General features: G+C 43.2%; 1 protein-coding gene across 9 annotated transcripts in view; it reads left to right on the top strand.

Moving 5' to 3' along the window:
- The window catches only part of RPS6KC1 (ribosomal protein S6 kinase C1), a 92,340-nt gene extending 83,134 nt beyond the window's left edge, over positions 1 to 9,206 (top strand). For all 9 annotated transcript variants that reach the window (XM_050893341.1, XM_050893344.1, XM_050893343.1 and 6 more), the window contains 3 exons: positions 3,154 to 3,236; positions 3,960 to 4,055; positions 7,801 to 9,206. In XM_050893341.1, coding sequence (XP_050749298.1) covers positions 3,154 to 3,236; positions 3,960 to 4,055; positions 7,801 to 7,911 — 290 coding nt within the window. In that variant the 3' untranslated portion in view covers positions 7,912 to 9,206. The remainder of the gene's footprint in view (positions 1 to 3,153; positions 3,237 to 3,959; positions 4,056 to 7,800) is intronic.
- Positions 9,207 to 25,830: the final 16,624 nt, after the last annotated feature.

The following is a 25,830-nucleotide window of genomic DNA, read 5'->3' as shown; positions in this document are numbered from 1 at the left end:
AAAATGTTTTCTTAGTGAAGGCAGATATTGTAGTTCAGATTTATTGCAATATTAAAGCTTTAAAAAAAGCATATGCCCTGTGTGGTATATTACATTAGCTGGCTACTCTGTATCACTTGAAAGCACTTCATAATCTATAGTTTCTAAATTTTCCCATGATGTGTAGTCAAGATAAAATGCAGTAATATTGATGTGATATCCTGAACTTATTATGATCAGCATATTGCATCAGAAGTAATGTGACCTGTTTGAAGTACGGGAATGTAAACAACACATGTTTATTTGTAGTATTCACGATTATTATTTTTCTTTTTTTTAAGGAAAACATTTATTTTATTCTGAATTAAGGAAACTTTGGGACCTAGGAAAAGCAGCAGGAAAGCAGACATTGGGTAATAGGAGAAAAGTTGAGCTGAAATTTAGTTTTTGTAAAAAAGGATACCCAGATGTTCCCCTCAGCTGAGTGTTCCATTTTCTGTTCTGTGTTGGTTCAGATGACTTGTCATGTAGTTTCTGCTGTGTGCATGAGAACCCAGCCAGAGCCCTTCAGCCCAGGGAGAAATCTGTGTTACTTGACTGTTCTCAATTTATCCCACTTGTGTCATTTTGGTCATTGTCAAAAGTAGATGGAAGAGTTCAGTGCTGCTCTCTTAAGAGATCTGCAATGACATTTGTTTTGACTTGGCATATATTGAAAGTGGTCTTACAGTTGAAAATATGAGCTTGGATTTTGGAGAAGTGGACTCCAGTTTACGTTTTTACTCTAATTCTGTGTCCATTTTCTTCATCAATGAAGTAAGTGAGGTTACATCAACTTCCCGTAATGAACAGTGTGTGATTCTGTGAAAGAAGGCAGCATCACCTTGATGCTTCAAAGACCTGGATCAGCATCTGTGATTGCCAACATAAAAGGAAATAATATCAAAACTCAGAAATGAATTTTTTGTAGTATTTCTTTTCCCTGTGCTCAGAATGATGTTTTTTTCACCTTTAGAGTATTTTTTTATATTGGGCTGTAACTCAAGAGGCCCATCCCCACTGAATGTCTTTGGGGAAGAATGGATTATCGCCTTTTGTGGCATTATTCTAAAATTTAAGATGTGTCATATATGGGGAAGTTAATGGTAGTATAGGAACTGAGAATGTAGTAGTCAATCTTAATTAACTCTTGGCTTTACTGTCCTTATTCTGGAATAAGTGTGGAATTTAATTTAAGAATAAAAATCTTCACTTGTTTGGAAGAAAGCTCTCTTAGTCTAGAATATCCACAGGATTAAAGCCACACAGGAAAGAAAACTCTGCTCTAAAGAAGCCTAAAGTATTTGTTTTTAGATTTTACTTTCCATTCATGTTATCTGGTTTTTGAATGTACATTATTGGAACATACAGCACTAGGAAATCACAATCAGACTGGAAAGGCATTTCCATTCAATAGTTTTCACTGAGAGATGCTATGAAAACCTTTCGCCAGCTGGTTCATGTGGAAAGGCCCGAGTTTGGTTTTTTGTTTTTCTTTTTTAAAGGACAGTTACCTAGAAGGTCTGCCTTTCTGAAGGGTTGTAAAATTAAATTGCAAGAACAGATTTTGATTTTTACACAAATTCTCTCAATTTACCATAATTTCAACTTCATCTGGATGCTTGCCTGGGATCTTAAAACATTTTAAAAATGCATGTAATTATGCTGATACAGTTCCTCATGTGGCTGCCATTATATCTTTGTGAAAGTTTCTCAGTGCTGATAGAAGTATTCATCTGTAAGGAATGGAATAAATTCTAATGTGTGGCACCCTTATAGTGATGTATTGGGCATTCAGACGCCATTAACTGTAATAAACTTTTCAGCGTGAGGGATGTCCTACCTAAAGAAACAATGTCTGAGCCATCCTTCCTTGTTGCTCTTGCAACAGCAACCTCAGCATAGTCCTATAACGTGCTGAGCTTCTTCCAGCTTGTGTGGCAGCTGCCTGAGGGGGCAGCCCTCTGCACATCCCCATGCTCAGCGTGTGTGTGCATCTCCGCATCTGGGGAGGTCTGGGGCTACCGCCTTCCTTTCCCTCACCCTGGAGTGTGACTCATCTCTAGTTCTCCTTGGCCATGCTCAGGCTAAGCTCCATAAAATGATGAGCAAGATTTTTCGAACATGCCACGATGCTTTTCACAGCAACGACTATGTGACTATATGCTAGTTGTTGTCCTCTGCTGGGAAGCTGGTGTGACTTTTGCCACCAAAGCTATTTTAGTGCAGCTTCTGCATTTTTTTTTTGACAGTCAAAATGAAGATTTCATCTTCATTGCAATCTGTTTTTCTGCCTGCTTTAGAGCAGACAGCGTGGTGTGTTTGTATTTAATAATTTTGGTAGTTTAAAGCCTGAGTCAGTGAAGGCCAAGTTTTCTGCATGCATCACGCTATTGAATACATGAATGTGTATGGCAAGGGGCTCTGTAACTTCCATCTCACCTCTCCGCTGTCTCTTGTGCACGGACAGCAATAAGAGAGTGTTGGGTGCTGGCTGGATGCTGGGGGGAAAAAAAACTTTTCGTACCTAGGTACAGTTTGGGCTGAGCTGTCGCAATACACAGTTGCTGGCTGTGGTTAGGCTATGTGAAGGAGATTTAGCATCTCTGTCTGGTTCCCAACAGACAAGAGAGGCTATTGTGAAAAGCCTCCCGTGGTGATCCCAGCAAAGGGTGTGGGTTAGCCATGAGACGAATCCTGCCCTCTAAGACAAAATTAAGGCATGCAGTAGACTATTATAACCTCCCTTGTGCTGCTTGTATGGTTGCGTCAGGCCACTCTGGTTAGTCCAGCTCTTCTGACCAGGGTAAATTCTCTAAATATGTTTTGCTTTACTGTCTGTCACTGTCCAGTTTTAGTCCAGTATAGAAGAATCTTAACTGTAATGCCTACAAGTCTTGAAAATGCCTATGTATGCACGGAAAAGGCAAATTATGCATGAAATGTATAGTGTTGCTGTGTTTGAACAATGCAATCTGTAGGTGGCTAAAGGGCTAACTAAATTGCAGGCATAATGAAAGCTCTGTGGTATTTAGTATACGTTCTGTCAGCATTAAACAGTCACCTTGTAAATATATGTTAATTTTGAAGGTGTAACTGACCTTTTTAATATTAATTGAAATGTCTCGTGTTTAGAGGTTGGCGCTATCCTAGAAGAGACAGAAGCCTGTGACTGGTGGAGCCTGGGTGCCATTCTTTTTGAACTCCTCACTGGGAAGGTAGGGCTGGGGGCAAGTTGCTCGATAGAACTGACCTCTTGGTTGGTAGTTTCTCACAAGTGGTGTGCCCAGTTGTGAGTTCCTTGCTTGTCTTTCTCAGATGTGCTTTGCTGACCTGAGTACCCTCAATTTGCTTGGTCTGCATGGGACCAGAGAAACAAAACGTGCTCAAGCTTCAGCAGAGCGACTTGATAAAGCCGTATCAAACTCAGGACTAAAAAAATAACCAAAACCCATGCTGCCCTCTTAACCACAGTGAAATCAAAGTTCTCTAATATTCCTTCTGTACATCTACAAAATTTTTGCCCTAATAGTTTCAGTATTATTTCCTGGGACAGTGTAGAAGCCATATGTTGCTGTTACACTTTAATTTGGTATTTTGAGACAGAGTGCTCAACCAAATCAAACTGGTGATTAGTTGACAGTTCTGCACAAAGAAAGCAAAGTCCACCAAATTCCCAGACTCTTCAAGTTTGAACAACAGAGCACAAGCACTAAGATGTAAATGTTCTAAACCAGTATTTCCAGGGGGACATCAGTGCCTGTAGACATTCCTCCCGGAATCAGTACTTCATGCTAGGAAGCACTGAAGTTCTAGCTGTGTGTGTTAATTTGCATGTATACTAGGAGATAATCCAACACTACAATTTTTAAATTAATAAATGTATCTGCCTGCTTTGATTTTTTGTTTTCGTATTTTTTTGGGTTTTTTTTCTTCTCCAGACTCTGGTTGAGTGCCATCCATCAGGAATAAACACTCACACTTCTTTGAGTATACCAGACCATGTATCAAAGGAGGCCAGATCACTGATTCAGCAGGTAATTGAGGGGAAAATTTGTTTTCTATATAGGTACATGCATAGGCTGGACAAATACTTATCTACCTAAGTTGTGCTGGTGAAGTAAACGTAAAAACAGAAAGCTGCTGATAGGAATGTGGATGGGTCTTTTGTCAGCACTGATGAATTTTGCCCAGCTGTCTTGTTGCATCTGGAAACTTTGACTTCTGCTGCCAGGTGTCTCTGTAGAAAACTAGAGTGCTTTGCCATTTCTTCAGAGAACAAGTTTGGTCAATGCTGAGTGCTTTGGAAACACCTGCTGGTGATGAATGAACATTTTAGGAATTCTGCCCTAAATGTTCATGGAAACATTTGTCATTAATTGAATTAAACTAAAAAATGTTGATGCCAATTCAGCAAGATAGCTCTAAGTACTATGAAACCTGTAACACACTGATTAGAAGTTATGACCTTGCTGTGGTTGAAAATCTGTAGCTGTCCTGCAGGAAACCACCTGGATGCCAGTTGTTAAGAAAAGTACTTTAAATTGTGAATACAATGACTTTTGTAATAAGATAACTGGTAGGTTGGACAAAAGGCAGAGTAGGAAACCTCAAAATATAGACAACCTTCCAGACTGATACACTGTTTGCAAACTAATGGGAATAGTACTGACTGCTGGTTTTAGTTTACCCTTAGCTTTAGGTAGTCATGACTAAGAGAATAAACTGGTAGTACAGGGTCTTGAATTTCAGGTAATGCTATCTTCCTTCTAGTTAATTTTGACTTAACTGAGGAAGTGGAGCCTGGATCTGACCTATTCCACTTGAGTAGAATAAGTGATTGTTGTGGTTTAACCCCAGCTGGCAACTAAGCACCACACAGCTGCTTGCTCGCTCCTCCCCGGTGGGATGGGGGAGAGAATCAGAAGAGTAAAAGTGAGAAAACTCATGGGTTGAGATAAAGACAGTCTAATAGGTAAAGCAAAAGCCGTGCACGCAAGCAAAGCAAAACAAGGAATTCATTCACCGCTTCCCCTTGGCAGGCAGGTGGTAAGCCATCTCCAGGAAAGCAGGGCTCCATCACACGTAATGGTTACTTGGGAAGACAAATGTCATCACTCCGAATGTCCCCCCCTTCCTTCTTCTTCCCCCAGCTTTATATACTGAGCATGGGTATGGAATATCCCTTTGGTCAGGTGGGGTCAGCTGTCCCAGCTGTGTCCCCTCCCAACTTCTGTGCACCCCCAGCCTGCTCGCTGGTGGGGTGGTGAGAGAAGCAGAAAAGGCCTTGACTCTGTGTAAGCACTGCTCAGCAATAAAACATCCCTGTGTTATCAACACTGTTTTCAGCACAAATCCAGAACATAGCCCCGTACTAGCTACTGTGAAGAAAATTAACTACCCTAGCCAAAACCAGCACAGTGATATATGTGAACTCTGTTGTTCGGCTTTGAAGAGTATCTTGCTAGTGGATGCATAAATAATGACATCACTTAGATGTAGATTTGAACAGAGCAGAGTGGAAAAAATAGTTCTTGAAGAAAACAAGGAAAGAGATTTTGAAAATTCAGTGAGTCAAAAGACCCAGTGACAGATTGATTTCTGTGCCATTACTGTGAAATGATTAATGGAAATGGAACTAGACATTTGGACCTCCTATTTTACTAGGTGACATGAAATCACTGAAGGTGAAAACATATGTCTGTGTGTTTCTGGCAAAGGTACAAAGGGAAGTGACTAAAGAAAAATCCCATTTTTGTATAATCTGCATTTATATTGTTAGATGGTAGCAAATTGTTACCCTCACCCACAGGTGCTACAGGACTCAAATGGCTAAGGGAAAGCAAAACCACACTTGATGAAGGGAATTCCTCCCATTAAGACTAGAAGTGAAGACAAATTAAGTCATCCAGTCCACTTCTCCCTGCCAATGTAGGATTGTTCTTCGCTGCAGGCTAATGTATTGCCTATTTTCAAATATGCCAAAGAGTGACTCTCTTGCCACTTGCAGTTTAAGTGGCAAATATATCTCTGCCACTCGCAGATATATTACAAGGCCATATCTGTTCAGAGAACAGTCACCCCAGTGCCTGTTATGTTACGCCTTCTAGTGTAGGGTGGTGACTTATCTGGTGGAGGTTTGGCTATATGAGCTAGTAAATCACATTTTTGTTGTGTGATTATCCAAGGAAGCTGCCATTCATTGCTGAGGAAGCCTTGTCAGGAAAAGGAAGAAAGCTCTCTTGGCATGGGTAGCAATTTGTCATTGCGACTTTCCTTCCCCCCACTGCCAAGGGTAAACAGGTCAAAGCATCACAGAATAACTCTCTGGGATCAATGTTCAGCTATACAGAAAACTGTGTCAGACGTTGTCTCCTGCTGTGGCTTCCAGTGCAGGTGACTTCGTTGTAAACACCTCCTTCATTTAGCCAGCTTCTAAGAAAACAGAGATCTGTTTATTTCTGGTGAAAGATGAAGTTGTTATTTTTATGTTGGTTTGGTATTTTGCACCCAGTATTTTTTTTCAGGCACGTCCAGGCTTTACTACCAACAAAATATGCAGCACGACTTTTCAATAGGTATCTATTGCAGTTTGTGTTGCATCTGCTTTCTAAGATTAAAGTTCTTCTGGAAGGACAAACTCCAGAAAATAAGTGTCCGTGCTTACTTTCCCCCTGCTGGTGCTGGTTGTATTTCAGCAGAAGGCAGAGACCCTGGCTGCATCTGTTTCTGCTGGCTTGTGGAAGATACCAGAGCAGCACTATTCACTGTCACCGAGCTACCTTTGCTGTGTGACGTTATGACTGCAAATAGCAGAGCCATCTTAAAATGTGTAAATTCCTATGTTTATGGATGTAGACTCACTTAGATGTTGACTGCATTAAGATATGACTACACATTGTTCCAAGTGACAACTGGGAGAAGTTATCCTATTAGCTGTTGCAGAAAAAGCAAGAAAGAAATCATGCCTTTGTACTGGCTGTAATTGAATAGAGTATAAACAGTTCTCTAAAACTGCAAAATATTTTTGTGTGTCTTTATTAGTCTCTTTGGAGTATTACCTTTGCATTCCCTTTTATATGGATTGGTATCTTTAAACAGATGTAAATATTGTGATTTCCTTTTCACATGAATTCAGCATGTGATGTACAACTAAAAAGCAAATGAGGTGCTGAATTTTAGGAAATTTCCATGAAGCCATTACACTGTTTTGTTTCTTTCACTGGGGTTTTGATTTTTCAGTTTTAGTCCGTTTGTAGGACTCTTTTAAAACTTTTTTTTTAGGAAATAGAGAACTGGCTCTAATATCCTGGTATTTTAGGATCAGCTCACAATTTATGAAACGGAAAGTTACAGACCACTGTCCCTGATGTAGCTGTAATGCAGTGGTGTGAGCAAAGGTTAACACAAAGCAAACGCAGTGTCCAGAGTTCTACCGATGCAGGCTCTGGCTGCTGCTCTCTCTTTTTTTTTTTTTTTTTTTTTTTTTTTTTTTAAATGAGGTTACACTTAAAATGAAGTCCCAATGTGCAGTGCTTCAGGGAATTGCATGCTGTGATCAGTAGTCTCTGAAGACTGTAACACTGAGACTCAAGGAAAGGGGAGTCTTCTTCCATTTACTGGATTTTAGGAATTTCAAGTATGCTTTCGCACTCTTGAAAGTAATTCATAGAGCAGGAAAACGGTAGGATGTCCCTTACCTTAGACCTTTCTGGAACTTTTAAGCAGTTGTTTTTGTTCTTACTCACTGAATCATATATATTTTTTTCTTTTTATGTCAAGCTTTTGCAGTTTAATCCTGCGGAGCGTCTTGGTGCTGGCGTTGCTGGTGTTGAAGACATCAAATCTCATCCATTTTTTGCCGTTATAGAATGGGCAGATCTGCTGAGATGAGAGATGCGTGCCCTCTGAACAAACTCAGGTCAAGTGGACAAGTTTCTCTGGCACAGAAGCACCCTTACTGGTTTCCTTTGGATGTCCCAAACCATTTGGACTTGATGACTAAAGGACGCTGGAGCAATCAGGCCAAAAGTGAACACTTTTAATGGGAGTCACTGGTTGTACAGGGTGCTAGCTTATTTTCACGGCAACTGGTTGCTACGTGTGTGTAAGTCTTTTCACCAAAGGGTGGTTTGTGATGAAACTCCTGGGCAGCATGTTTAGCACTGCCAGCTTGTCGACTAAGTAGAAACAGGAATGTGCTCCTGGTCCTGTCTGAGGGTGGAAGTGTCTGTAGACTCTGCCAGTTGAAAGTATCTTTTATAGTGTCGATAGACCATTTCCCTGTGCTAAGTGCAGCTCAGGGGGGGTGAGGGGAGGAAGGAGCAAATAATTTATTAATGGTATATGCTGAATAAAATACGAAAATGCTTTATGCAAAAGTTGACACGTTAAAAATAATATATCCATTAAAAATTAAGAAAGCTGTTGCATAATACTGTCGAATGTGTCTTGAAAATGGCATATCATTTCCCACTGTGGAAAGAGCATATAAAAGGCAAATAATACTGTCAAATGTTGTACTTTGTTGGCTGGCAATGTCTGTTTAAAACTCTTGACTCTGTTGTATTTGATGAGCTACATGTTAGAGTCACTACAGAAAGGGAAATCATCTTTTCCTCAGCCGGATAAGCACTGCTTTAGCGCTCTAATAAGGAGCAAGAAAACATAATGCTAAATAAGTGTGTAGATTAAAAAAAGGAAAAACCCTTCTCTCATCACTGCAGCCACCACTTTATCACTTAATGAACTTTACTTCCTCTAAGTGTCCTATTTTTAGCTGCTACTTCAGGAAAAAACCTTTCTGCTTGTGCTCTTCTGCTTGAGGAAGCTTCTGAACTCTCCTGTTTGTTTGTTAATAGTCTTAATAAATCAAAGAAAGCCTTCACCCACTCTGCCGCTCGAACAGGAAGAAGCCTGGGATTTGCTCATGCCAAATGACTAAGTGACATCTCTGAGCAAACCCTGGTGGGTAAGACTTGGGCGTGAGCCAATTAGCTGACCTGTTTGTTTGTTAGAAAGGTCTGGAGAATGGGAGAAGAATATAAGACATGCAGAATATTTTGCTGTGCGCTGCTGTTGCTGCTAAGCAGCCATGCTTGTATGGGTTCCTGACGTACAAATGCTGTACGCTGTGATGCTTGTACAGATTATGGATCTGTGGGTTTTTTCCTAAATGTTCCCTTCGCTCTCACTCTTTTTTTTTTTTTTTTTTTTCCCTTTTTCTTCTTCTCCCCAGCTTTATCCGGAGAACAAAGGGCAAATTCCTTTGGGAAAGTGAGGTGACAGCAATGATTATTGAATTTACAACTCAAAAAAAAAAAAGTATCCCTCCATTTGTATTTTAGCAGTGTATTTTATGGGCACTCCCAAAAGTGCATCTGCACAGTCTCCATCTGTTAGACACCAGGTCGGTGTATTCAAATAAAGTGGAAAAGGAAAATGCTTCACTTAAACAAAGGAAATCTGGAAACTTTTTTTTTCCTTTTTAAATTATTCCACTCCCCTCGTTTTTTCTTTCTTCCCTTTCTTGTGATCACCAGGCCAGCAGAGGGGCTGTAACAACACCGCAGGTTGTAACCAGGTCACTAGTATCACTGCCTACGGAGTGCTGTCCAAGATTACATCACTCTCAGAAACTGTGTTTCAACCTACCACCCTCTGGCTTCATAACAGGAACTCCCTCAGGTGAGCCACAGGAACAACTTCCTGCGCCGAGCGGGTCGGAAATCTCTAATGCGGAGACCAAGGTGATCCAGAGCTTCCTTCCAGCACTGCCCTGGCTGTGACTTTGGAGAGGGCTCATTGCTCAAGGGAAGCCTCCCTTCCCTCGGCCACCTCGCTCCATCCCTGGGGCTCTCTAGCCTGGCCACCAGATAATGTTGTTGCCCGTGTTGATCTGTCCCATTGCATTTGCCTGGCGATAACTGTAAAAAAAAAAAAAAAATTTCCATGTTACTTTAAAATGCTCTCTTATTCAGGTTGTGCCTGTGTGCTGGTTGCAAGTAAAGGCAGGATAAGATAGCACAGGAGCACGAGCTGGTTTCTGTGAGCAGCAGAAGGAAAACGCTGTTCTAGCAGAAACTGGATGACCACCTCACTGCAAAGCATTTGGTTTAGTTAATGACACAGAAATACTTCTTTTTCAAGTATGTTAGTAGTGAGGAAATCTAGATCACAGCGACTAGAAGGAATGGGGTGCTTGGCAAGACAGCTTGCCAGAAATGAGCCTTTGAGATGCTACAGGTTTTCGTAACCTTGCCACTGACTCAGATAATGGTTTTGCTAAAGGAAGCACAGTCTCTTAATTGCACAAGAAAATCCTGCTTTTTTTTTTCCTTTAACATGTATTATGTTGTATTGGTGTTTACATGTATTCCTTTAATAAACAAAACCTTTCAAGCCTAATTCAGACCTTGGATTTCTGAACTTTACGTTTAGTTCTTGAAAACAATCCTTCCTATCTAATCAATGCTTTTTGTCCTCGGGTTTTATGACTTGAAATGTTCTAGATATCTTCTTTTTGGTGCCTCTTATGAAGCCTTGTGGTGCACATCTCTATTTTGCTGACTGTTAAGTAGTGCAAAGTCCATTCCACCTTCCTTCTGTTACACCTAATGGCTGATAGCAAAACAAATCAGTGCCATTTTGTTCACAGGAATTAGTGAGAGTCTATGTAAAACACAGTAAAATAAACCTATAGATTTTTCCTATTCTCCTGTGGGTGTTCAGGTAAGGCAGATAACACGTAGGACATCTCAAAGTGGTAGTTCATTGTACCCTGTTGAACCACTCTGTAATGTTGTTTTGTATCCTACTAAGAGCAACTGGGAGACAAAATGTTTGAAGGCTTGCACTGGATAGAATTGCTGTGAGGTGAGCCAGGGCCCCTGCCCAGACCTACGGAAGAAATTGCATCTCATGAAATACAAGGGGCATAACTTTGTTAGCTTTTAATGGCTGTATTCACAGCTTCTGTGCTTGTAGCACAGCTCCTATATCTCCTGTGAAAATCACCTCTCAGACAGCAGTCACTGTCACACTGACTTTCCGTGCACCTTTGGGATGCTGAGTCGGCAGGGTTACCTGCGCCGGAACATCCACCCGGCTCCTCTCTCCAGTGCTAAACCTGTTCCTTGGTGTGTCCCCGCAGCGAAGGGCACTGGGATGAAGAAGGCTGGGGAGGTCAGCCTTCTCTAAATGAAGCACTCAGCATAACAAGGTACAGGGAAGTGCGAAGTAAACCACTACGGGATTTTTTTTTTTTTTTCCTGAGTGTGGTGTCATTTATTTTCTCAAGGACACTGAGTAGGAAGCTGGAGAAACAGCAACTTCCTCTCTGGTGAGATTTATGGTAGGGATTTTAGCAATAAAATGAAAAAGTACATTTATTGATTTCTTCGGGTTTGTGCTTTCTGCATGGGCTTTGCTGTGAGCTGAACTCTGTGGTTCCCGGCTGCTGCCTGGCCCCGCGCTTTGCATGAGGGGACCTTTCCCTGCGTCCCAGCGCGTGCCCGTGAGCCAGCCTGTGGCCTGGTCTGTCCATGGCTAAGCACCCCAAATCCTCTTCCAGTCAGCAGCATCTGCAGCTGAAGAGCACCTCTTGCAGCTGGCCATCGGCTCTGCATGTCTCCTGAGCCGCATGTAGCTTTCAAATCAGAGCCCCACAACTTTTTGCAGGGTCTAAGAAGTTGCATGGACAGGATTTCTGTCTCTCTGCAGCAGCGGCCTGTTAAATGCTGCCCCTTCCCTCACCTCAGCGGCTCGTTACCTCAGGACTGCCTGTCCTCACTGCACGGCGTCCTCGGGTACAGTCGGAGATGCCACTGGAGAGGCCCTTTGTGTGACCAGTGCCCCTTGTTTCCTTCTGCAATGCTTCTGCTAGCAGCCTCCTGCGCGGCATGGTGGGCCGGACCTCCCGCGGGCTCTCGCTCTGCAGCAGTACGTGCCACCATGTACGTGAACGCTCGTTGTTTAGTGTGTACCCACCAACAAATGGCAGGCAGGGCACAGCGAGGACCAGACCAGGCCTGGGGCTTTGGCCACCCTGAGTGCCGAAGGACTTTCTATGTGATCTCACCTCCAGGGCTGGACCCCGTGAGGGTGCCGCACCACGGCGCTGCAGGAGGACAAGCGCCTCGGCGAGGTCGTGAGGCTGGGGCACGGCTCCTGCTTAGGTGAATGTGTGTGGGGGCGAGATGGGGGAGCGAGGGACTTGGCCGAACAGCAGCAGGGATGCTGGCAGCCACAGCGGGGGCATGGGGTGTGCGTGAGGGGCTCAGGCAGCCCCCAAGACAGGGTGCCTTGTGCAGCTCCAGCTGCTGTTTGGGAAGGGGCGGCAGAGCCAACTCCCAGAGGGGGAATGGGACTTGCTTAAAAGGTGCCAAGCAGCTGCTGCTGGCAGCAGTGGTTTAGATTGTCAGCGCACGGCTGTCTCCTGCGCCGTGGGGCCGGTGGAGGGCTGGTTGCTGCCTGAGCCATCTGCAGGGGCAGAGCCAGGGAGACCTGGCCCAAAGGTGAGGTGTCCTCAAGAAAATCCCAACTTCTGGGTGGCATAAGCAGTGGAAGTGGTCCCATCTTCTACTGCCATGCGGTGCAATGTCCTGTGCCCCTGCTGCTGGGCAGAGGAGGCTAATCAGGGCGCAGCAGAGAGGATGTACCAGACTCCGGGCAGCGAGTGACAGCTTAACGCGCTGCCCCAACAGGACCTCACCGCCTCTTGGCAGACCAGAGGCTTTCCTCCTCCAAAGGCAGCTCGGTCTCCATCTTCTTGGCCCAGGGACCCATCAGGAGGGATTAGAGCTGCTGCCGGAAGGCTGCAGTGACACCGTGACGGGCAGGAGGGCTGGGGAAGTGTGCAACGCCGGGCAGTGGGGAATTAGCGTCCTCTTGGGAAGGCTGCGGATGGTCGCCTTGATGCTTCGCTGCTGAGATTCTAAGGTTGGCAAGTTTTGGAAAAGTCCTTCTGGGGGTAATAAGCTAGACAAGCCAATTGGCAAGTGGTGGAGCTGAATAAAGATGGGCCAGCCAGGGAAAGAGCAGATGTTGCGGGGGTCAGCAGTCCTCCTCAGCAAAGCCTTGATAACCTCATTTTGCTTTGCCTTGGAGACAGACCCGTTTTGCCTCAGTACAACCTCAGCTCTACCAGTTTCTCCCATCCCCTTCCATGAGCTGAGCCGTTTATCCGCAGCATATTTTCTAGGTTTGCCCAGCTGTCTCCATCCATGTTCTGCATTACATCCTTCAGCCCCGGTCACAGGTTTTCTTGCCCTTTCTCTGCCTTTGGTTCTGAAATGTTGCCCCAAAATGTTGGGACCCAGGAGTGGATTATTAGATGCAGCTGTTATCCCCACGTACCGATGAAAACAGAGAGAGAGGATTACTCCCACAAAATGAAAGCGCGGGGGTTGTAAAAGCGTTAGGAAATTGCTTACCCCAGCAGCATGCGAGTAATGAGAGTTTTATGGTACCTCGCGCAGTGGTGGGATAACGAGGAAGGAGCCTCCATGAGAGGGGCCAGTGCTGCGCCATGATTTAGAGCATGGCGCTGGCTAGCTCCGCTTCGTTTGCGGTCTTGCTTGTGCACTGTGGTCTGACATTTGCCAGCTCATAATCTTCCTTTACGAACCAGGCATGGAGAAGAGCTACTTCAACAGCGTGAATAGACCGTGAGCCAAGTGGAACATATCCTTTCTCCAGGTTTTTAAATTTTTTTTTTTTTTTTTTACATCCTTCCCTACTACTCTGCCTCCTTGGGCTCCTTCCTTTCCAGCCTCACGCCTGCTTTGACCTCAGAGAAGTCCCCCGCAACCAGCCCCTGGTCTCTCATGGTGTCCTGCCAGGCCCAGCAGAGCTGAGACCCGGTAAGGTGAAGCAAGAGGTGAGTTCCCGTGAGAAGGACCTTGGCTGCTCCGGCTCCTTGCAGGCACCTCGGCAGGTGCTCTGTGATACTGCAGAGTCCTGAGCTAATCGGCTTTCTAGCGTAAAGTAAGCGCACAGTGTGAAGTCCCAGCCCCATTAACATCACTGGGAGTTTTCCCATTGACTTTGCTGAGGTCAGGAGCTTACCCTTCAATTACAGAGAGAACCCGATTTCATGAAAACAGGTATAGAGAGCTTCTTTGCTTTCCTACTTTAAGCATACCGATGTAGTTTCAGCCTCAGTGTTAGAGAAATAAGCTTTTTTTTTTTTAAATTTATTTGCTATTCTGGTGGGTGCAATTAACATGGCTATCCAGTTACCGTTGCCGGCTGGGGTGAGGTCTGCAACTCTTCTCCCTCAGCCTTTGCTGTGCTGCTGATTGACTGCGTGAGCCTCCCTGTAAAACAGGGAGGGCATTTTGCTAAGTGGCAGAGATGGGAAGAGTTAGTTAGCGCCTGCCCTGCGTTTTAAGGCTGAGAAGTCTTTGATGAGCAGCGCTGCACATGCCCCGTTAGGGTGACTGGAGCACAGAGGGCTGAGAAAGGCAGGCATCTGGTTTCCTCATTATTTCTTTTCATAAATAATCCCTTGTCCTTGCACCCTGGACTCTGACAGCATTTAGAACATGTTGGGTCTGAGGTTTTTTTTCCCCCTCCGAAACTTATTCATTTGGAGAGCGGTTAAACAATAGGTTTTTGTCTAAATCTTTACCAGTGAAATTGTCAGGAGAGATTTCTGCCCCCCTCTCCCATCTATCCTCCTTTTGTCTCCTTCAGTTGTCGGGGTCAGGATCCGCCGCCAAACGGAGACCGCGGTTGCTTTTCCAGGCCCCAGATGCCAATATGTGGCAGCATCTGGCTGGTTGGCAGGCGCCGGGGCAGTGGTGCTGGCTGCGCCGCTGCCTGTCATGCGGCGGCGGCGCTTGATGGGCGCCCTGCTTCTTTGAGAATATAGTCCCAACCAAGGAAACAGATAATAATTAAATCTACTAAAGGAGGTGCATTATCGGGTAGGGCGGCTGCCGTCGGAAGCTGCGCTGACTCCCGGCCCTGGGTTTTTTTTGTCCTCTTCGGCAGCATCTCGTGTAACCTTACGTTCTTGTGCTGTGAGCGTTTCGGGTGCCTTAAGGCATGGAGCTCCTTGAAAGAGAAATACAAATCACTAAAAATGTAGAGATAAAACCCTCTCCTTAGAGGCCATGTGTTTGGCATGGGAAACACATGATAACAGCTTGCTTTAGAAAGGTGACATTTCCACTGAAGGCTGAATAATAAAAAATGCATTCTAAAAGCCGAGCTTTTCTCTCTCTTCTGATATATTAGACTTTTGTAATGAAGACAGCTTCTGGGACTGGGGAATCTACTGCTTCCTTGAAATATATGCGTGGGAGCTCTCCCTGGCCCTAATGGGTGTCGCATGTGGCTCTGGCTACATTAATGTTGCAAGCTCTATTAAAAGGGATTGTCGGTAGCCTTTCACGTGCTGTGAATCAAAGCTGTCTTTCCCTAACTTTGCTTTAGCTCAGGCTCTCCCGTGTAGACAGACTTGCCCAGGGTTAAGTCACTTTTAATATTAAGATGGATAGAAAAGATTCTAATACGTGGGTTTGGTGGTTTTTTTTTTTTTTTCTCCCTTTTAATTCAGAGCTTGCTGGTGAAGGACTCTGGAGGGATGGGGAAGGAGGAGACAGCCAGGCAGCTTAAAGAGGCCTCTGAGGGTCATGTTGAGTCTGTGCTATTATGTTCCAGCGAGGAGAATAGCTTTATTGACAGACAGCTGTTTGACTCCTGCAGCCGTACAGTATTTGCTGCAGATCCGCATAAATACTGAGCCCATGTTGACAAATTCCTCGTCAGTGCAAGATAGTTAAACCTGCTTGTTTAATCATTTGTGTGCTCTTACCTCTGCAGCTCTGAAAAGAACGAGCTGCTGTTTTACAATACGATGCATGAGAAATCTGTAAATGCCCAGAGCTGTTTCACGTGAGGTTTTCAGGGTGTCTTTTTATTCAGACTCTCTTAGAAATATAGTACTCTATTTTTTTATTATGGTTAATTTCGTTTTTCTTCTTTTCTTTTTTTTTTCTCTCAAACAAAGGTGTAATTTTTGTTTTTCAAATAAAAAAATCTGGCAAGCTGGCTTTACAATACAGGCAGCAGATCTCTTGGCAGAACTTAGGTCCTGTCTGCGATATGCCACCACCACTGGCACAGCCCCGTTAGGAGTCCCACACCTTGGTTTGCAGCACGTGCGCAGGGGCATGTGAGGATGTGTGTTTTGGTTTGGCTTTTCTGGCACGGGGGTATGGAACCTGTGCTACCGGTCACCTCCTGTCTGTAGCTCAGGGGATGGCTTTTTGACCTCCCTCCCATTTCACAATAATATCTGCCTTCATACCAGCATACTATCTTGTCACATTGTTGGCCTCATCTCTGGAAATATAGTATCTAAAATTAAAGATTTGCTTCTGTTTTGGAAATTTCGAGTTGACCTTTGTCACTTAAATAGGGAGAGAGTGGTGTAAGTCAGGGCTCCTGCCACACAGTCAATGGGAAAAAAAAAAAAGAGATGGCTTTTTGAGACTTTCTTCAGACCCTCTTTACAGTGTAGTGTCTCTGTGGTCCTTTCAAAATGTTTCTGGTGTGTGAGTAATTTTCTGATCAACAGGTATATTATTGAGGGGTGACCAAAGAGAAGGCCTCACTGAAATGGGAACCTATTGTTTAGTCAGACAAAAACTTAAAACTAAAATGTCAAATTGGTATTTAGAGAGATCGGTCACTGTATGTTTATGTGGCAGTGAAGGAGATGGACATTTCTTTTAGGATCACATATAAGTCTGTGGATGCTTGAAGGCATTGGCAAGTGACAAGCTGTCTATCCTATGGCTGTAACTACTGATGGAGCTGAACTTGATGGTGCTGCTGGTTTTTGAGACTTTTTATTTATCAGTTTCCTAGTAAGTAGCATTTTTAATTTTTAAGTACTAATGTCAGTGCAAGACATTAGTTATAATGAAGATTTATACTTGTGTGATGCACACTTGTGAAAAATCTTCTGTGTCCTATGGAAGGACACTTAGCCTGGTCAGCTGTCTCTGATGAGGCTGCAGAGGTCAGCATGCAGAAGAGATCAGGTTTCCATTGATTTCAGAGCATACAGGTACTTTTTTGCATTGATTTAACTAAAAAAACCCCAGCGTAAGTATACAGTCTTATGAGTATGGCACAGCTTTGCCTATTGACCAGGCCAGGCAGCCTCACTCGAAGCCTTAGGAGCCTGGACAGCTCCTAAATTACTTCCAAGGGAATTACCTCCTCCTCCTCTCTCTGTATGTGTGCTTCTTGGGGGTTTTCCAATTATTAACCAAGTAATTTATTGAATGTTGTTTTTATCATTCATGTGATGGCAATTTTGACTCTCAGTTATTTTCAGCCTTTGTCCAAGGGGACTTTGTTCTGACTTGCCTCCTAGCCACCGAAAGGGTGGTTTGCTGCAGAAATTTTGGCTTCCATTCCATTCAAGCATTCTAAAAGCATGTTCCCTTCCTTTTAGTACATCCCCATAGCTTGTATGTTGAGGCCCAAGAGCTGTACAAGTTTATGTGGCTAGTGAAAATATTTCCAGATGAATGAGACATATTAAAAAAACCCCAACACCCTGAACATAATTAGGAGCTTTGGAAGTAATACAAACTCTTTTTGCTCAGGGCAAAAGCCAACCTTCAGCTAGAGGTCTTTTTAAACAAAAACTTTCCTTCTGTCCTTCATCTTTCATTATTATAAGAGGAATAACAACCTATCTTTACATACAATTAATAAAATAGCTTAATTGGCCACTTAAGTAATTTTTAAGTGCATGACAGCCACAAAGACCAACAGACAAGTTCGCCTTTTTAGGGGACTAAGGAAAGGTAACTGCAGAGATCTGGCATAGTCGGTTGAATTTGGAGTTCGCCTTCAGAGCAGAGTCAGTAGAGCTTCCAGAAGATGGCTGAAAGCAGGTCAGGTTTCTTCAGGTTTCCACCTTGCAACCCTGCTGTTGGTAGTATGGCTGTTGTCCCCACTGTTTTTTTAGACAGGATTTTTGGCTGTAGGCTAACTTTTTTTGGTATAAAAACCAAAGCACCAATGATTCCTGCCAGTAGTGGGGGTGGTATAATCCCCATCCCAACCAAGCATGAAATGGACCTGCTGGAGAAGGACACCAAGCCAAAAGGCTGGTGGATGAGAGAAAGAATCCTGTTCTGTGTGCAGAGAGATACCACTGTTTTGTCTTTGTGTTGCGGTCTTGTACAACCCATGTGCAAGCCTGAAGGAAGGAGCATCCCCAGCCTCAGAGAACTGACAGTTCAAATAGCCTCATGTCAGAGGGCCTGAAAAAAATGGGGCTGAAACCACAGTGTTTGGTACTATTGATCATGCTGGGATTGGGCACTTCTGTCTCTCCTTTAGGTGCTTGATATTTACCAGATGCTTCCCAGCACCAGTGCTACGCTCACCCTAATAAGAAAGGTGTAGATGATTTATATCTACCACAATTTTCTCACTTGTTTTCCTTATTCCTGAATGATGAAAAACCCAAACGTGCTGGTGTCCAGGTGTCTCTGTGGTGGGAGTCCCAGAGGATGACATACAGCAGATCTACCCTGAGCAGTGGGTGACCACAACCACAAGCACCCCGGGGAGGCCACCGAGATTGCCGCCACGTGCACCTCTGCTGTCAGGAAGTCTGAGGGGTTTTCTAGCACGGGACGCAAAGGGGCTCTTCTGCAGTCATCAGGGAGCGAGCATTTTCCTTGGATGTGCGCAGCTCATTTGTTACGAAGCAAGCTGTATTCCTGCTGTGCGTCTGTGTGCACAACGCTTATTTATTACAGCCCTTAATCAGAGCTGGGTCAAATCCATCTAAGGAAAACATAAATGTGTTACAATGGATTTTTTAGTAATTAAAATTGTAACTCCTTCTCTGAAGTCTTGATTAAACAGCATTAAATGTCACAATGCTGTGAGAAATAGCCATTATCAACAAAAATCAAACCAGGTATAAACCGCTAAAGGAATTTTGCCTGGAGCGGTCAAATTTCAGTGCAAACAGAAAGGGTCAACTTGTGACACTTGGCTCCTGTATTCTGCTCGTAAGCATCCCGGCATATTTGCTTTGCTCTCTCTGTCTTTTTCCTCCTCTGTTCCCTTCTCCATATATCAGTGTCGGGGAGTTCAGACATCACAAGGGCCGGTGGGTTTTTTATTATTATTGTAGCGCCTAATGTGGAATTTCGCATGAGCAACACTCCTTCCTGTCGGTACTTGGAAACTCTTTTGTGTTACGTCCGTCCTTTCTCTGAAGTAATCGCTCAACTATTTCTAGCAATAAAATATTCCTCTCTAGCCCTATCAGATATGTTAGAAAGATTAGTGCAAGATCTGAAGGCCCTGTCCAGCTAAGTTCAACAAAACTTCCATGGGCTTTAATGTTCTCCTTTTATTTCATGGCAGATATCGCCTGAGGACATGGCATAGGAAAAAGGCACCCAGATACTTCCTGATAGGCACAAGCTATGTACTCTATAGTGAGGCTGCACGCTGTCTGAGTGACACAACTCACATGAGCGACCTGCCAAGGGACAGGGACACGATAAACAGGGGTCTGTGCATATCTATATCCTTCTTTTCTGTGTTTTTTTTATTAACTTTAAAAACACTACACTGAAGATTTGTCTAAAACTTGTTAGGGTACTGGGAATGGGACCTGTCTCTGCTGTCAGCTGAAAAGGCAGTGTGGTTCTTGTCTTTCCACAGCTGGGGAACTGAGGAGAGAAACCATTCTCAATAAGGCAGTTTAAAAACCTTATTTGCTGCCTTAGATGCACTTTGGGGGAGGGAAGGTTTTCCTAAGATATTTAAACATATACCTGACTACCAATGGGAGAATTCGCTTCCTTTGCTCCCCACTCAGGGACCGACACTAGTTGAAGTAGAGCTGAAACTCCTGACAATTATTAAGGAAACCTTAAAGAATGGAGAAGTGACGCCCATACCGCTTTCCATGTCACCAGTTGCACCAGCTGGAAGTACACACGCAAAGTGAACTTATTTTCAGTGGTTGCTTTGACCTGACTTTGGGAAGCCGGGAGTGAGTCTGTCAGCACTGGCTTGTGGAAAAAAACAACTCCTCTGGCTTTCACAGGGGAATCAGCTCCTCCACGAGGTGAAGCGCTAGGGATGAAACTGCTAGGGATGAAACTGCTTGTTCCTTGGCCTTTGGTTTTTCTTCAGCCGGACGGAGGCTGTTTGGGGGGGCTTCCTCCCATGCGGCAAAGTCTCTGCTCCTCGGGAAGGGGCCATGCGTAGGCAGCTGCCCGCGGCACAGCCGTCTGCCCCACTCGCTGCCTTGCTCCACACTGCCGTCTCCTGTGGCTTCGGCTCTAAAAAAAAGTTTACTTCAGTTTGAGGGTATTTTTGTGCACTACCTTTTCTTTTTTTGTTTTGTTTTTGTTTGACAGCCATGACAGCCTCTCCTCATTATTATGGAAAATATAGGGTTGGTGGTAATTACTATCTGAGTATGAATGGGAGCAGAAGTGGGCATAGCCTGCACTGGCCTTTCTTTGACAAGGTATAACTTTCTTCTGAATTTCTGTGTTAATTAATGCTTATTTAAAAACCACTTTAATTGGCAGTAAACACCTCAACTTTTTGTACTCATTAAAATGCACCCATTGATGTGTGATGGATTTTTTTAAAGCTTAATTAACTTTCTTCCTGTATATATAACCTATAATAATGATAAATACAGGAAACTGCTTCCACCCCCCCCCCCCAATTTTTGGCCCTCCCCCCAATATTGCTATCACTTGAAGAAAGGCTATAAAAATGTATCCTGACTTGGCCAGCATGGGGAAGCGCTCTGGGGACAGTAATTCACCCTCTCTCAGAGTCCCCGCGGAGGCTGGCACAGCGGCCAGGAGCTACGGGCAGCTGCCCTGCCTGCCCATGCCCTGTCCTGCGCCTGTGGTTGCAGCCCAAGATGCCCACCCTGCCCTCACCCTTCTCCCTCGTGGGCAGAAATTGGATCCTTCTCCCATCTTCACTGTGTGTTGTTGACGATCTTTTCCTTTTTCTTTTTTTTTTTTTTTTTTTTTTTTTAATAAAAATGCTGTGCGAAACTTTTTCTCAGGTAAGCTTGCAGGCCTGCTTTTCCCTGAAAAAACAAAATCTTTCAGTGAAATTGAAGTGAAAATTGATTTTCTGGTTCTTTTGCTGTTGTTTTTTTTTTTTTTTTTAAAAAAAAGATCCAGGTGGGTCTGTCAGCATGCATATGTGTAAATGCCAAGCCAAAAAAACCAAGGAACCTCTAAAAGTACTTTTCTCTTTCTCCAATTTTCAGCCCACATCTAAGCCATGGAGGAGGGTTTAGTGTAAAACTTTCTAGCGCGACAAAGTGAACGATGATTTCAAGCTGTATTTTTTAAGTGTCTCAGCATTTTGGACTATGAAATTAGACTCCCGAATCACTTTTGAATGTGGGATGTTGGTACTTTTTGCAACTGTGATCCTTCATATACAACGGAAATTACCAATAAGCAGAGCACATTATAGTAATTCATGCAAAATATGCAATTTGCTTGGTTCAGCTATTACACACAGATCATTTCCCAGTTTTCCTTTGCAATTTCTGGAATATTCTTGTTTAAGGTGGATAAATCAGAAGTTTTAAAATGGGGAATCTGGTTTGTGAAGGTACCTATACTGAGTACATTTTAAATGCATGAAGAAATGACTTAATTTCCAAAAACAACTTCTATCTTTAGTGAGATGTAAACTTGGTTAAAATGCCTTGTAAAATGCTCTTCATTCTCCTTTACTCTGTGTGCTTTCTCTAACCCAGTCAATAACCATACTGCTGCCCAGTTCCTTTCTCTGTACCTGTCTCAAGGAGCGATTAGGCTGGCTGTCTAAATTCCCCACTGCAATAATAAATACACCGAGATATTCCCTCCTACTTTGTAGACTGTTGCGTGGCCGAGCTAGCACCAGTATTTGATGGCCACTGCATCTTGTCTGCTTTACAGGAATCTGCCACTCTGTGGTGATGGACACAAATCTTTATAGCCGCAGCTTAGCATTCAGTAAAGCACCTGCTTTTTGGAAGTATATAAACAACTACACTGCTCCTCTGGGGGCAACCAATCTTGTTCACCAACTTGTGGGCACTTTTCAGATACCCCCCTGGCTGGCGCTGTTCAGATAAAGACTATTTATTCCTGGCGTTCTCACTCCCGCTTGCCTGAATTTGCACCTTCCAGCAGGCACGGATCAGGCCTGTGTCTGTGCACACTTAAAACTATGAAGCTTATTGCGTTTCTGCTGCTGGGTAGTTTTTCTGTACAGCTTGGGAATAGAACAAACAAGATATGCATCGATTAAGAACTTGATCTCTCTTACCTGCTCAAGGTAACTTAATTAGGGTGACAATATTTAGTTATTATTTCAAAATATACATTCACGTGGCTAAATGTGGATGGCATGCCGTATCTGAACATTAATGCTAACTTTCTTCCTGGGCTGATTTCAAGGCTATCATTAAAATAAAATGCTGCTGCCTGTTAATTTGACCATGTCAATAAATAAAAATGTCCATAACAAGTGTATGAGGCTAATTAGGATTTTATGGCTGTGTTGTTCTGGTTGATAGCTGTGCTGCCGGCTTGCTAGCTCTTTATGTTTCAGTGATGTACACCTCATTGATGCATAACATGTAACACCTGTTGATGCGTTAAATGTTTAGTCCTGGCAATTGGCCCTCACATCATTTCTGGGTACAAGAGCTCTGTGTAGCAGGCTGCAGGTCTCATAATTAGGCTTCCTCGGTTTAGAAGAGCTTTTCCTAAAGGAAAACTTTAAAGCTTCTGTAGTCCTGGTGAAGTTCCCTGAAGTTTGTGAAAAAGGCCAGCATTATTTTCTGTTGCAAAGGGGCAACTTTATAGCCGTGGGCTGGTTTGGCCCTTGCCTGTGGGGCAGGGCCTCCCCATGCAATAGGATGCTGAAGGCTCCAGGCACGGCTGCTCTTTCTCTCCCAGCATGTCCCAGCAAGCTCACAGCACTAGCGATGCTGCCGCTTCCTTAGCTTCAGGTGCCATACAGAAACATAGGTATTCTGAAATAAAATCAGTATTCACTGAATCGAGCGTCTGTTCTTCACTATTTTTCAGCACCAGGCCTGCCTGAGAATTGCATCTGTATAATAAAGAACCATGAAATAATTTTCTTGTAGGTGGAGTTTTCTGCAAAGTCCAATTAGTTTCAGACTTCGCTTTGAAATGTAAAAGATTATACCCGTCTTACCTTTGTTTAGATGAACAGCTTTAACTAGATTTGCTTGAGCTGTTGTTAAAATTTATTGGTTTAAAGTATTTATTTATTGTTTTCGAAATCCTGTTAATGTCTTGGTTTTAAACATTCGGATTGCACAAGCCCGTTTGACACTGTGCTTAACTAGAAATACTATTTTTTGCCTGGAGCGCTGGCTCCCAGGCTAAGCGCCGCAGCAGTTCGTGTGCGTTAGGAGAGCCACCCCGTGCTAATGAAGGGGGCAGAGGCACCTCCCAGGCAGGCTAAGTAAGGCTGCCCAGGGTTTCATGGCAATTGTAGCCACACACCTTGGGGTTTCTGTTTTGTGGAAGTTCAGCGTGGGTGAACAGGTTCCTCTGCTTCCTATTATAAGAACATTAGAAATATATTCTATTAATTCTATTATTCTATATTCTGAAACTATGATTAATAGTTTTAAAATAACTGGTAATTAACAGGACAACAGTGTTACTCATCAGAAAGAAAAAGCAGGTAAGCAACCCAGCTTGGTATCAAATTCAATAAATGAACACAATAAATAATTCCAGCAGTTTATTCTCCCCACCTCAATCTTGTCGTTCTGTAACATTTCAAAACTTCATTTTTCAGAAAAGAGCATGGTTGTCAGATGAAAATAAAGCTGCTACAGAAGACTCTCCCACTATATTTCTATTGGATACAGTGGCAGAAAAGTATAAGAGAGCAAAGACTAAAGCAGAGAAGAGGGAGAAAGACTTGAATAATCGATTTCAATGAAAGGTAGGTGTATTCTGATGGGGAATTCAGATTTTTCTTCCTTGATTTTTGGCAAAAGTTCTCTCCTAAAGGAAAGACCACAGTTTTGACTGCAAAACAATTTGAAGGAGAAAAAAATGGAATTCTAGTTTTGACAGTGGCTCCTGAAATGGTGGAAAGTGTAGTCCTGGGCAAGCTTGTCCCTGACCTGTGCTTGCTGTGGGTCACCCAGCGCCTGCCATAGGAACCTGCCATTGGCCCTGGGGGCAGTTTGTTGGTAAGACTTCTCCTGCCAGAGTCATCTCTCTTCTTAAAATGAAGGGTCTTCCCATCTTCATAATTATCTGCACAGGTTACACAAAGTAAGTTTGTGCTTGCCTTTGACTTACTTGTTACCAAGTTGTTAACGACTTGAATTCAGAGATCAGTTGTGTTGATTGCCGTGATGGTATCACAGCTCCAACCAGCACCTGATATGCAAGCAACAAACCCAAACCAAGTGCCTGGTTTTACGGTTCAAAATATGAAACCCATATCACTCCCTCTGCAAACTGACTTGTGAACGTACGATGAGAAGAATTACTGGATTGAACGGGTCAGGACTGTTCAGGAACCCGATTTGGAAATCTTGGGGTCACCAATGTCACTAATTTTTCAGATTTTTGCCAAAGCAAACTGGTAAAAACTTTGATTTTTGAAAACTGGAACATAGTGGTTTCCAGATTCTTTAAATAATCTCCTTAAAAAACCCCTCTCCCCCATGCTAGGAAGACAAAAGCAGAACTAGAGGAGTGAAAGTTAAAAGCAAAAAAACTTGGATTTTTTTACCAAGTAACTTTTACCAAAATGAAAAATTTGTATAAAAAATTATTTTGTTTAACAGGCCATTTTGATTTGATTATTGTTTTTATTTTTCAATGGCAAGTTATTTACTGTTTTCTTTTCTCCTCATTGTGTGGCCCCAAGCCTTACTAAATGTGTTCTATTCAAACCCTGCTCTGAAGACAGAAATATTAATTTCCACATGGGCTTTTCTATAGAACTCATCACTATGGTAACTGAATGTTTCATAAACATTAATGAACTTATTTTCACTGCACTGCAGTGAGGCATTGGGTGGTAGTATTATCCCCATTTCATGATGAAGAACTGAGGCAGAAAGAGATTAAGTACAAAAGTATTCACTAATTTTAAGTTCCCAATCTGAGATGCATGGTCTGATTTTTCAGAGGACTTAGCTTGTTATCTGTTCAAAGCACAGCTCCCATTGCATTCGGTTGCAGCTGTGAGTTCAAATTTCTTTGTGCTTTCTTTACTTGGATAGAGACTGCTTTAATCCCGTTCATACACAGTCTTTTTAATTTCTTTCCCCCAAGATAATCAGAAGGAACTGAAACTTATTAGGTACTTGCCACATATTCTTTCTACATATTAACTGAAATGACAATAGTTTACATGATTTTATCCAAACACCAATTAGTAGCTTTGGTGTTATAACTAAAATAAGAAATGGCCTTATCCTAACTTCTCAAAGATTAGAAAAGCATTTGGTCTGGTAGAGTTTGTTTTTAGTTTTCATGAAAGAGAGCAAAACTCCCAGGAGCCACTTGTTTTGAGGATGACCTGAAGGCTGCGGATGTAGCTACTAACAGTTAAATTGGTGTTTGGAATCATGGATCTTTATCCAGAGTCACTCATTTAAAAAATGAATCCTGCCCTCCCTGAAAGCCAAGATATCAAACAAACCAAATATATTAGATATATTTTATTATATGGGATTTTTCAAGCAGGTGAATCAAGTAT

Source organism: Gymnogyps californianus, chromosome 3 (assembly GCF_018139145.2).
Source record: "Gymnogyps californianus isolate 813 chromosome 3, ASM1813914v2, whole genome shotgun sequence".
NCBI lineage: Eukaryota > Metazoa > Chordata > Aves > Accipitriformes > Cathartidae > Gymnogyps > Gymnogyps californianus.
The sequence above is the reverse complement of the archived record's forward strand: the minus strand, read 5'-3'. Positions and strand labels throughout refer to the sequence as shown.